The 13813-nt window shown below is 41.8% G+C and overlaps 1 protein-coding gene across 7 annotated transcripts in view; it reads right to left on the reverse strand.

The window, feature by feature from the left end:
- The window catches only part of LOC136846756 (paired box protein Pax-5-like), a 249488-nt gene that overhangs the window by 144812 nt on the left and 90863 nt on the right, over positions 1–13813 (reverse strand). The window contains exon 1 of one of the 7 annotated variants that reach the window (XM_067117958.1): positions 1085–1312. The exons of the other annotated variants lie outside the window; for them this stretch is intronic. Coding sequence (XP_066974059.1) covers positions 1085–1187 — 103 coding nt within the window. The 5' untranslated portion in view covers positions 1188–1312. Of the gene's footprint in view, positions 1–1084; positions 1313–13813 lie in introns of those variants that run through there. 7 annotated transcript variants of the gene reach the window in all.

A 13813-nucleotide genomic window follows, 5' to 3' on the forward strand; every position in this document is an offset into this window, starting at 1 on the left:
GAAGAAAAATAAAAAAAAATTTTGTTTAAAACAAATGGGTTTTATTGAAAAAACCTGAAAAGGATTTTGTTAAGAAACACACTGAGGAACGAATCAAAGAACAGAATCCCATGAAGAGCTACGTGAGAGAGGAAAACGCCATTAAACTGAGAAAAAGAAAAAGATATATAGACTATATAAACGACCTTCTTCTGAACAATTCTCACATATAATGAGGACAATATAATGCGGGTATATCTGAGTATATTTCAGCAGACACTCACAAATTATATAAGTAATACTAAAAATAAAAGACACGTGTGACGGAAACCTACTTAAAATGATTTATCAAAGAAACTTATGGTTTGACTCTGAAGGCTATGAAATATATGGCTTATGCACTTTTATTTAAAAGGGTGTGCTATAGAAAAAGTGGGCTTAAACATTCTTCCTCTCTTTTATGGAGTTCATATAACGACATTTACGGGGGCTGGTTGAATCTGGAGGAAATTCCGCTAACTTTCCTCAGAAATCTGTGGGTCTGAGATTAAGCGATTAATTTGTAACAGATATGATTGCTGTACCTCGTTACAAAATAAAATAACAAATGCATGCAACTGCATTCTGTTAAATCTTGTTGGTAAGATCTCTACCTTGCAGGAAAAAGTAAAGGAAAAAATTTGCAACACAAAAGATTGCTAATATTTTGAATTTGGTGGTTTTACAATTTTTTCCTCATTATGAAACATGAAATTCTTTGGTAGACCTTTGATGAGGTCGTTCAACGCTGAAAGGGAAACTGGGAGTAAAAAGGTTTGAAAGGTGTAAAAGGAGAAAAACATCGCAGTTACACTTCGAAACAATTGCTGGAGAGGTGGAATGTAAGATGGAAGAAAGAGAATATGAACGGAGGCGCACACTTCTATAAATCTGAGATGAAAAATACAAGAAACTACGATCTGAAAAAATGTAATGTCGATATTTTACAAGAAATCTGAACACACCATTTTAACTCTATCTACGGTACATCAAGTCAAGCTAAAAAGCTGGAGAAAGACTAAGCCTTTTAAAAAACAAAAGACTAATGAAAAACTTCACTGATTACCTTTTAGTTTGAAAGCCTGCCTTCCCAAGATGGCGGGGAGAGAGAGGTGGGTGAAGAAGGGCAGAGCAAAGCCAATGGAAGTGGAAGATTCGCCAAAGAACATTTTTCACTGAATGTTAGTAGGCCTAATTGATTCTCATAACAGACTAAAGTGTCAACTAGCAATTCAGGTCCATAGACTTTTAACCCCCCTTTCAGCATTCGAGAAAGGGGGTAGAGGAACACAAAGAATGGCTTTCTCGAGATCGCCTCTGCTACAGTCTTTCGATTAAGCAGGCCTTGTGCTGGCACGGGCTCTTGCTCTAGAGCGGCCGGTAAAATGTCTTTGTTATAGCAGAGTCATTCACTTGTTTTCAATCTCTTTTTCAGTTTTCGGAAAATGATTCTTCGTGAAAATGACAGTTTGTGATTTTTAATTCCCTGGTGAAATATCTAACTTGGGACGTCCATAGGCCTTACAATTCCTTTTGTTTTCACTAAGCAAGAAACATACGATGAGACCTTTCTATTTTCTCTTTTTTGTCTGGATATATTCCTGAATTCATTACTTCTTTCTTCTTCGTCAAGTTAAACGCAAATCTCCTCGCCGAGGGGTTTATGGGAATCCTTGAGAAATTCGTTTGTCAACACAAAGAAGTCAATCACGAGACAAAATGAACACGTTTCACTTATCCTTTCACTTATCCCTCCTCCTGGACGTAAAGGATAACGAGGAGGACTCTTCCTAATCAGGATATAGAGAGAGTAAAAGCGGGACGTCTCCTATTATCCAAAGGACGGACCGACTCAATCCATCACCTGGGATGAATGGAGGAGGAGTCAGGTCATGCATGACGCGACCGCTTCGGATTTCAAAACTGACCACCGCCGAAAACTGGTCATCATTATCATCTCGCAGGGCGGGGGGGCACGTGCTTCTGGTGATAATTAGAAGCCTATTAGATCGACAGGAAGCTAACCGGTCACAAAAGGGGATTTCGTATGGTCACTACAGTTCTTCCTTCAAACACATGGACAGACAATGCAGACAATTCATCAGCGTGTTTCTGTCTCTTTCACAAATGGACGTCTCTTTGAGCTGAGTAGCGAGCGCTAAGGGGGCTTCTTATCTTCTGATAGTTCAGTTGAGCTTCTTAGGTCAGGGACCTTGAACTAAGCTCTGGCGTCAAAGTGGTCTTAACGATTGTAGGAATCATCCGAATTTCTTGAAGGAAATGGCGAGATATGGGATAAATGAGCTTTCAAACTGAATTTGTCTTGAGGGAAACTGAACGAAAAAGGAGTGGTGTACTTATATCAAAACTATCCCAGTACAGATTATTATCACCCCAGCCAAGGAGAAAGTACCATCCAAACTCTCCTTCCGAAGGAGATTAGAAGAATTCTACTTTACAATAATCAATTTCTAGTTGCCTAGAGGGCACGATAGCTTTAAAGGATCTAGAGTGTGACCTGGATAAATGACCTGGCCATCTAAAGACAAGGATATGCGGACGTGGTAAGAAAGGGCAGCTGATTACCGGGTAACCTTTCCCAGTAAGAGGTCACTTAAGAGCAGGTGAGGGGCAGTGAGAGGTCACTGTAGAAGCAGGTGAGAGGTTTAAATAAGGGCAATTAAGCCTCTCAGCAGCCTTAGTAATATAATAACGAGCGGAAGAGACGTCCGAAGGTCATTGTTTATGTGAAAAGCGAACACCTTGAACTATAGATTATTAATTAACTGCATCTATTGTCTGTAAAGTTTAATTCGGTCATTCAAGTCTTTTGTTTTCTTCGTCTGCACAGTTAATTCACTTCGGGTTTCCTGTTTTTATTTTCTGAAATAATTTTTAGGTAACAGAAAGAAGGTCCCATTTTCGGTTGTGCTTTGCTCATGAGCCGGAACCAGTACAGAGAGAGAGAGAGAGACCAGAGACCAGTGACCAGTCTTCACTAGTTTTCGGGGTTCTGTCACATTTTGCATCAATGAAGTTTATATAGTCACCTTACTTCAAGTCTATAAACTTGAAGACTTTTTAGCATCAATCACTTATCTCCTCTGCTCCTGCGCGCACTTTCACCAATACTTGTCTTTAGTAAAGAGAAAACATTAACGACACACATTCCCATGCGCAGTAACCTTCCCGCTTACAAATTCTTCCCAGAACTCAAACATCAGTTGATCGGCTACGGTCAAGGAAGACCTCTCCCGTCGGAATATGGAGATGGAATGTTCTCGCGTGTACGAGAGACTCCGAGCGATAGTAGTAAGAGTTCGAGTAGGAGGGGACACGCCTCGGGTTTTGGAGTTGTTACTCCAAGAACTCGCCAAACCTGTTGTGTTTCTCATGCCACTGGACACTCGGCGGTTTGTTTACGTTCCTGTCTATACGAAAAAGGAGAAGCATTTCATGCTCGCCAAGTCCTTTCTACGAGTGAGGACCATCATCTATCGGACAGTGGGTGACCGCGGATTTTGACGTTACGTTTCTTAAATATAATTTCACTTCGCGCGAGGGAATCGTAAATACCCAGACGCTATATTACCGTCTTTCAGAGTAGGAAGAGATGCCATGCCTCCATATTTATATGACAAACATAATGAGGAAATATAATTGACATATTTTCGAGAGAGGAGAGCCGGGGAAGGGTCGAAGACGGACGAAGGGACACTGCAGATCGAATTACCAGTGGTCGGCAGCTCCGATTCGGCTCCCAGGTATTCGGGTAACAGCTCGTGGGAACAGGTAACCGATACGAAGGAAACCGATACGAAAATAGTCCACGGGAGCGGTAAGTGTGTGTGTGTGTGTGTGTCCTCCCTCTCTCTCTCTTTCTCTCCCTCGTCGCTCGTAAACAGGTTGGGCGGTGGTGCGGTCATCGCTGCTGGTCCAGTAATATGATGACTGAGGGATTAATATCCCATTGTGAGTCCACTTCTTTCTTTTGCTTCTTCTTCTTCTTCTTCTTCTTCTTCTTCTACCTTCCACGGATGACCTTAAAATGCTACTTTCACGGTTTTAATTAGGGCCTTTCTTTCCTCCGAGGGAATGTATACATCGTCGAAGCTAGGCAGAAGCTGGCTAGACCTATACCAACAGTCTTTAAACCAGATCGCTAGACCTATACAAACTGTCTTTAATTAAACAAGATCGCTAGACCTATACCAACTGTCTTTAATTAAACCAGATCGCTAGACCTACACCATCTGTCTTTAAACCACATCGCTAGACCTATACCAACTGTCTTTAATTAAACCAGATCGCTAGACCTACACCATCTGTCTTTAAACCACATCGCTAGACCTATACCAACTGTCTTTAAACCAGATCGCTAGACCTACACCAACCGTCTTTAAACCAGATCGCTAGACCTACACCAACTGTCATTAAACCAGATCGCTAGACCTACACCAACTGTCATTAAACCAGACCGCTAGACCTACACCAACTGTCATTAAACCAGATCGCCAGACCTACACCAACCGTCTTTAAACCAGATCGCTAGACCTATTACGGTGCCATAAACACTTCTGCAATCATTCCCACAAACTCCCACGCCGTTTCTTTCGGATTTTTCGGCCTCTGATTCCGCGCGTTCCCCTCGTCTTCAAATCCTTTTTCCACTCCATTTTAACTCCTGCCGGCGCTGCTGTTCACGATCCCAGACCCGGCGAGCGACTATAGGGGCGTCAGGAGAGCAAGCTTTCGGAGGGCGTGTGGAACTTGTGTAGCGGTGGAGAATTTTCGTGATATTTTGTGTGTGAGTGTCGCCAAGTGTAGCCAAACGCATGGTCGGCGATCCACAACCTGAGTCGGTGGTGGTGGTGGTGGCAGAGAAGCAGGAAGGGAGAGAGAGAGAGAGAGAGAGAGAGAGAGAGAGAGAGAGAGAGAGTGGTATTATGTATGCGGGGTGCATGTGTTGATTGGATATATATGTGGATAAATACACACACATATATAAATATATAAATATAAATAAAAATAAAAAGTATATAAATATAAATATTGCCTATACATATATTATAAATATATATATATATACACACACACAATGGCAAAACAGAGATAAAGTTCCCACCACAGATAAATTTACGCCTGCACCAATCACACAGAAAAATAAGATAATCAACATGATTCACACGCATGCGCAGAAGATAGACTAAAGCACAAAAATGACATCTATTAAAACGAGGAAAAACGAAAACTCACATCAATATCTACGGAATACAAGAAGAAGAAGAAGAAGAGAGAGAGAGAGAGAGAGAGAGAGAGAGAGAGAGAGAGAGAGAGAGAGAGAGAGAGAGAGAGAGAAGGGTAAGAGGAGTGTCCGCTGAAAACGATTCCTCCGACCCGGAATTTCGTTCCGTTCTTTCTACTCTTTATATTCTCGTCTTTTTATCCCGGTCGCTTTTTCTGTCGCCTCCTGTTGCGACTTCTTTTTCTTTTTCTTTTTTTTTTGTCCTCACTTATTTTGTTTTCGGTTGATGAGTGTTAGATTTAAAGAAGGGGAGAGGGGAGGGAGAGAGGAAGAAGTGGGTAATTAAGACGATGTTCACATGTGCTGGCGAGCAACAAACAAGAAGTGGAAATCGTTCCTTCGAGTCTTGGCGAGCAAAAAAAAAAAAAAAAAAAAAAATGCCTTTTGGCTTCAGGGAAAGATGATTTATTTCCCGGTATTATTTTATTTTAAACTATGATCTAATATTGGAGTTTTTAACTTGATTCAGTACGAAAACTCGCCCTTATATTTATCGCGATGTCTACCGTCTTTTGTTTATGGCATACAAAATTTAGATCAAAGGCCAAGCGCTGGGACCTATAAAGTTATATTCAGTCGTGAAAATAGCGTTGAAACGACTGTCAGAAAGTAAGATGGGAGCGGTGCTTGTATTAAAGTAAAATATTAAAGAGACGAGCATCAGAAATGTCCAAAGAACAAATTAAAAACACAATTCAATCATATTTTCAAGTCCAAAATTTAATGATGGATTAAGTTCAAATTTTACCTTATTTCCTCCTTGCGAAGGTTACCTACACAGCTGGACTAAACTACTTCTGATCTATCGTTTTTTATTTTATGAATGAATTTGTCATCAATGTCTATTGTGTATTGGTTAAATTCGTATAATCATTGTCTATGCGCTGACAATAGGCTGCACTGAAAATCTTTTTGCGGCAATCCTCAACAATGACTAGAAGCCAAATTATTCAAGACATTCCCTGAACTATGACTTAGGAAAACACACATGTTTTGAGACAAATCCTAGACTTACAAAACTGTTTTTAGGCACAGACATTTTGGCCCAGGTAGAACCTTAAGGAATTATACATGAAAAGTCCATTAAAAAATAATGCACTCATAAGAACAGACAAATTCTACAAAACTGTTCAAAAATGTTTTTAGGCGCTGAAATTTGGCCCAGGTGAAACCTTAATGAATTATACAGGAAAAGTCCATTAAAAAAATAATGCAATAATAAGAACTTTCAAATTCAGAGATAAAATTTTTAATTTATGGTTGGCTTAGAATATTTGGCTATAAATATTAAATATAAAACAATCTATTGCAAAAGCAACTGAAAGTATGTACATGTGTTTGTGAGAGAGAGAGAGAGAGAGAGAGAGAGAGAGAGAGAGAGAGAGAGAGAGAGAGAGAGAGAGAGAGAGAGAGAGAGAGATGAACACAAAATGTAAAACTAAGAAGCTCATATCATTATGAAGCCTTTTTTTCAAAGACGAAGTAACTGAAGGTATGAGAGAGAGAGAGAGAGAGAGAGAGAGAGAGAGAGAGAGAGAGAGAGAGAGAGAGAGAGAACACAAAATATAAAACTAAGAAGCTCATATCATGATAAAGCCTTTTTTTTTCAAAGACAAGTAACTGAAGGTATGAGAGAGAGAGAGAGAGAGAGAGAGAGAGAGAGAGAGAGAGAGAGAGAGAGAGAGAATGATGATAATTTCTTGGTGGACGCTCATGAAATATCTGTGTGTTTTATTTATGCAAGTGTTTCATATTAAGTAATTGACTGTCAAGAAAACACCAACTGCTGTCACATTACGGGTGCGCCACCATCATTAAGGCAATCGCAGTTTGTCTTACGGCTGATAATTATCCTTTTTTTTTTTTTTCTTGCGCCTTCTTCTTCCCGTTCTTCTTTATTCGTCTTCTATTTCTTCTTCTTCTTCTTATTTATTCGTCTCAACTTTTTTTTTCTTCTTCTGGTTCCCATCTTCTTCTTCTTAATTCATCTCCCTCTCCTTCTTCTTTATTCGTCTTCTTCTTCTTCTTCTTATTTATTCGTCTTCTTCTTCTTCTTCTTCTTCTTCTCCTTCTTCTTTATTCGTCTCCTTCTTCTTCTTCTTCTTAATTCGTCTTCTTCTTCTCCTCCTTTATTCGATTCCTCCTTCTTCTTCTTAATTCGTCTTCTTCTTTATTCGTCTCCTTCTTAATTCTTCTTCTTCTTCTTCTTCTTTATTCGTCTCCTTCTTAATTCCTCTTCTTCTTCTTCTTCTTCTTCTTCTTTATTCGTCTCCTTCTTAATTCTTCTTCTTCTTCTTTATTCGTCTCCTTCTTAATTCTTCTTCTTCTTCTTCTTCTTTATTCGCCTCGAGTATTAAACAAGCAAGTATTTACACATTTTGGACAACTCTTCGAGGTGGGCATACGACGAGAAGGTGGGCAGGAGGAGAGAGAAACCGCCCAAAAAGGCGTCATTATCGGGTATGTGCGGAGCCGCGGGTGATGTGGGCGGTCACGGGCGGATGCCAGTATGAGGTGCCGACACAGATGCCGCCCCCTACACCCCGACACGCCCGGCCGAAGAACATGTCATGGGTCGCTGGCGCTTAGGGGTGGCGATGCCAAGATAATGCCACAGTGCCACAAGAGGCGACGCTAATTCCTCTGCAATGTGAGTCAGGGCATGCCATGGGAAGGGAGAGAGAGAGAGAGAGAGAGAGAGAGAGAGAGAGAGAGAGAGAGAGAGAGAGAGATATTTAAATATATGTATATATATATGTCAGGGCATGCCATGGGAAGGAAGGGAAGGGGAGAGAGAGAGAGAGAGAGAGAGAGAGAGAGAGAGAGAGAGAGAGAGAGATTTAAATATATATATGTATATATGTCAGGGCATGCCATGGGAAGAGAGAGAGAGAGAGAGAGAGAGAGAGAGAGAGAGAGAGAGAGAGTTAAGCTGCGAAATGTTAAGGTATCCACTGCATGTGCAATCTTTGTCTGAATTTGGTCCTGAACTGACATAGAACGGAATATCATTTTAATGAATATTAAAAAAAAAAAATTTAAAAAATCAACACAACAACAATTAGGAAGCACAACCCAACAGAAACAACACTACCCACCAACAAACGGGGGACCAGACGCAACAACAAACCCCCGATTCGGCGGCCTGCTTGGTAGAGAGACGAAAGCAAAACACGCAAAAAGAGAAAGGCAAGGAAAGGAAGAAGAAGAAGAAAAAAAACAAAGGACCACGAGGAGGAGGAGGAGGAGGAGGAGGAGGAGGAGGAGGAGGAGGAGGAGGAGGAGGAGGAGGAGGAGGAGGAGGAGGAGGAGGAGGAGTACAGTAATGAAAGGATCGCATAGCTAAATATCACGTTCGTTCTTCAAGGCGACACCGCGTAACTAAAATCTGAGGATGAATAGTCCAATTCGCCCGTATTTTTTTTATTTTTTTATTCCGTCTTTCTTCGTTTATCATTCGGTTTCACGTGAGAGAAGGCGCTTGCTTTTGCTCGCGACGCGCGGGTATATATATTATTATTAGCGTGGTTTATGATCTCTCTCTCTCTCTCTCTATCTGTATCTAGCTTTGTGTGTGTGTGTGTGTTTTTTTGTGTGTGTGACTTTTTCTCCGTTTCTGTCTATCTGTCTTTCTCTCTCTCTCTCCAGACTAAGTTAATTCTGTTATATATTATAATTAGAGTTGTTTATTATCTCTCTCTCTCTCTCTGGTCAGTGCGTGTGCTTTCCTCTCTCTCTCTCTCTCTCTCCAAACTACTGTAATTTTCTCTCTCTCTCTCTCTCTGGCTGTCCGTGTCCAAACACTAACTCTCTCTCTCTCTCTTCTCTATCTGGCTGTCAGTGTGCGTGTGTTCCTCTCTCTCTCTCTCTGGCTGTCCGTGTGTGTTCCTCTCTCTCTCTCTCTCTCTCTCTCTCTCTCTCTCAACTACGCTAATTCTTCAAGAGCTGATGTCAACCATATGCTCCTCAGCTGTGTGGTTTCGTCCTCACCTCACCCTCCCTCCCTCCACCCTGACCTGACAGTACCACCGGACCATCACCATCCATTACGAGGTGCCACTCAGCGGCGAATGTTTCACGGAGGCACTCCCAGGTCGTCGTCATAATTCCTGTCACCCCGATGAGGGGGCCCGGGGGCCTCCTGCCCCTGTATATTTGTCTTCTGTCCGCTCTTCAATAAATAACTTGAAGCTTCGTCTCTCCTCTGTGTCTTTTGTAGTTCGACGACTGAGGAGTCGTTCGTCGAGGACTTTATAACTTATATTGGTTGGTCTTGGTGTCTTTTGTATTTGATCGACGACTGAGAAGTCATTCGTTGAAGGGTTTATACCTTATAGGTTAGTCTTGGTCTCTCTTAGATTTGTTCGACGACTGAGAACTCATTCGTCGAGGACTTTATAACTTATATAGGTTGGTCTAGGTCTCTTATATTTGTTCGACGACTGGGAACTCATTCGTCGAAAACTTTATAACTTACAGGTTGGTCTAGGTCTCTTTTATATTTGTCCGACGACTGAGAACTCATTCGTCGAGGTCTTTATCAGGTGCAGAGCGACTCTGGCGTTGGCCCAGATGATGCTGACAGCGTCGCCATTTATTCTCCGCGGCGCTATAATGCCATTGTAGTTTTAATCATTAACTTGACGAATGAGCGCGCCCCAAGCAAGGGATGACGGTCTGAAGTGGCCGACGAAACCGGGTGATTTGTTCAGCATTTAAGACGAGCTTTGAAGAGACTAATCAGAATCATATGGAGTGGGCCACAAATTTGCCATGCGCGCATCATTCTTTTGAGACTTCACAGAACGAACAGCTAGGTATTGTTCGCGATAAACACATTCAACTGGGCAGTTACTTTAAAAAGAGAGAGAGAGAGAGAGAGAGAGAGAGAGAGAGAGAGAGAGAGAGAGAGAGAGAGAGAGAGAGGGTAAAGTTCTATTTCCACCAGAGAGAGAGAGAGAGAGAGAGAGAGAGAGAGAGAGAGAGAGAGAGAGAGAGAGGGTAAAGTGCAGTTGACTATTTCCACCAGAGAGAGAGAGAGAGAGAGAGAGAGAGAGAGAGAGAGAGAGAGAGAGAGAGAGAGAGAGAGAGAGAGAGAGTAAAGTGCAGTTGACTATTTCCATCAGAGAGAGAGAGAGAGAGAGAGAGAGAGAGAGAGAGAGAGAGAGAGAGAGAGAGGTAAAGTTTGCATTTGACTATTTCCACCAGAGAGAGAGAGAGAGAGAGAGAGAGAGAGAGAGAGAGAGAGACGGTGAAAATAAAATGCATTATGGATACCCATTCGAAAGTCATTCCCAGTCACACGCTTCCCTCTTTATCAGAGAACATGGAAGTCTCCGACGACCTGCGACGTCTAAACATTGCCGAGGCCCGGGATTGACAACCGATAATGGCCCATTACAATCCGTACTATATAGCCGGTGCGTGCTGCTTACCGCCAAGCGGCCTCCGTGCCGTACGAGTTTTACCGGCCAGCCTCCACGCTTTAAGAGGTCGTAGATAAAAGGCCCTTTTGGGAGGACTACGGCATCTCAGAGAAGGATACCGTCTGTAGCGAGACAAAGAAGGAACTTTCGTAATTATCGGCATTCCGGTACAATAACACACCGAAGTTTCCGACGATAAAACAACCCGCCGTGACATCTTACATGTAGCGAGGCCGATGTCACGCAGAGATAGATAAAGACATTTCTCATTGGCACAGGTAAAGCTCGTCTAATCCCCCCCCCACCCCTCCATCCTCTGGGGTCTTTTCTTCTTCTTCTTCTTCTTCCCCCCTCCCTCCCTCCCCTCAACCTCAACTCTCTCTATCTCTCTCCCCTACAAGAGACGACTGTCACTTTTTTTGCTAAAAGACAATTCGAATGTCGAAAACGCAGGCCCCGCGAGAACTTACTACAAAGCTTATCGGCCTAAACCTCAAATTAAAAAAAAAAAGAGAGACGAAATACAGCAACCACAGCAAGAAGAGAGAATACCAAATCCATTTCAAGGTGGTATATTCTCAAGGCCCAGCCGAGAAGTCACGAAATCCTTCTATATATTATTTAAAACATCGTGAACGACACCCGACCAAGGCTGCCATGAGCAAGTCTCGCTATACACGGTTTGTTATGGCTTACGACTCGGCGTGACCACAGAGTAAATAAGACACGCGCACTTTTCGGCGTCACCAGCACGGCCCACGTCCGTCCGTACGTTACGTACGTATCCCTCCCGTCACCAAGCTCCTCGGAGAAAGTAATGGGATATAAAGTTGTCCCCGACAAGGACGGGAAGGCAGGATAAAGACATTCGGTTACGAAAGCCGACATGATGAGGCAGAGAACTGAATGTCGAGACAATGGACAATGGAGGCCCGGCTTGAGATGAGATAAAAAAAATAACTTATATTGAAAAGATGGAGAAAGAAATTGAACCACAATGGGTGAAACAGTTATTATGAAACATGACTGTAAAAACAATATTCCTGGAAACACATGGAGGCAGAGTGGAAAGTTTTTACGGAAGGATGACGTTGACAAACGGAAACTGAGAACAGATTCTACGATTTTAAAGAAGCTGATCAGATATTAATCACAATAAATATCAAGACAAATTACCTGGGCAGCTTTCCAGCCACAAGAACGGACATTTTATCTTTATGGGAATAATACAGTTAAGTTTTCTGAGTTCATAATCAATTGAACAAAAGAACAAAACTGCGGGTTATAAGACAACGTAATAAAAAACAAGTACAAAATGCGCAGAAGTTTCTTCGGCGCAATCGAGTTTTCTGTACATCGTATAATCAAGGCCACCGAAAATCGATCTATCTTTTGGTGGTCTCGGTATAATGCTGCAAGAGCTACGGCCCATGAAACTTGAACCACGGTCTTGTGGTGGCCTGGCCTATATCGTTGCCAGACGCACAATTATCCCTAAATTTAACCTTGTATAGAATAAAAACTACTGAGGCTAGAGGACTGCAACTTGGTCTGTTTGATGTCTGGAGGGTGGATGATCAACATACCAATTTGCAGCCCTCTAGCCTCAGTAGTTTTTAAGATCTGAGAGCGGACAGAAAAAGTACGGACGGACAGACAAAGCCGGCACAATAGTTTTCTTTTACAGAAAACTAAAAATGGAACGGAAGACATGATCTTTAAAATACACACAAATACGGTTTAAGAATATGAATATTGTCACACGAAGAACGGACTTGATGAAAAGACCTGGAGAATTACGTTCGGAAATAACCGGGTGTCCACCAACTCTTATATAAAACAGAGGCTCAGATTTTATATGAACGTCAATTAAATAATCTAACTTCGGACAAAACTTCGCCGTGGATTTAATACATAGATGAAAAAACCATTCAGATTCTCATTAAATGGACAGCATCGTGTGACTTATTCTTCCAGGTTTTCAAATCATGGAATGCTAATATCATGGAATGCTGACGTCATGGAATGATAAAATCAAACCATAGAATATTAACATCATGGAATGATGAAATTATATCATGGAATGCTAACACCACGGAATGCTGACGTCATGGAATGTTAACATCATGGAATGCTAATAACAAGGAATGCTAACATTATGGAATGCTAACATCATGGAATGCTAACGTTATGGAATGCTAAAATCATGGAATGCTAACATCATGGAATACTGACATCATGGAATGCTAACATCAAGAAATGCCAACATCATGGAATGCCCACATCAAGAAATGCCAACATCATCTAATGCCAAAATCATGCACTGCTAAAATTTGGGAATTCTAACATCATGGAATGCCAACATCACGGAATGCTTACATCATGAAATGCTCAAATCTTGGAATGCTAAAACCACTAAATGCTAACATCACGGAATGCTAAAAAGTTCACTAATAAGTAAAACTTGCACATCGAATCATTCTACCTTTCCGAGACCCCTTATGCGAATTGAGTTCGCATTTTTATTTGTATGCACGGAGGGCTTGTAAGAAGAGAGGAAGGAGGAGGAGGAGAAGGAGAGAAGAAGAAGAAGAGGAGGAGGAGGAGGAAGAAAAATAGGAAGAGGAGAGAAGGAGAGGAAGAGGGAGAAGAGGAAGAGGAAGAAGAAAAAGAGGAAAAGGGGGAGAAGAAGGGGAACAAGAATAAGAGGAGGAAGAAGAAGAAGAAGAAGAAAAAAAAGAGGAAAAGGAGAGAAGAAGGGGAACAAGAATAAGAGGAGGAAGAAGAAGAAGAAGAAGAAGAAGAGGAAGATGACGAAGAAGCAGAAGCAGAAGAGGAAGAACAGGAGGGAGCAGAAGAAGAAGAGGAAGAAGGAATAAGAAGAAGAGGAGGAGGAAAGAAGATGAAGAAGAAGAAGGCGTTAATAACCTCGAAGAAAGGAAGACAAAATGCAGAACTTAACGGGCTGGTTCTCTCTCTCTCTCTCTCTCTCTCTCTCTCTCTCTCTCTCTCTCTCTCTCTCTCTCTCTCTCTCATTAACCTCACCAGGCCCAAAGATTTACAC

Source organism: Macrobrachium rosenbergii, chromosome 15 (assembly GCF_040412425.1).
Source record: "Macrobrachium rosenbergii isolate ZJJX-2024 chromosome 15, ASM4041242v1, whole genome shotgun sequence".
NCBI lineage: Eukaryota > Metazoa > Arthropoda > Malacostraca > Decapoda > Palaemonidae > Macrobrachium > Macrobrachium rosenbergii.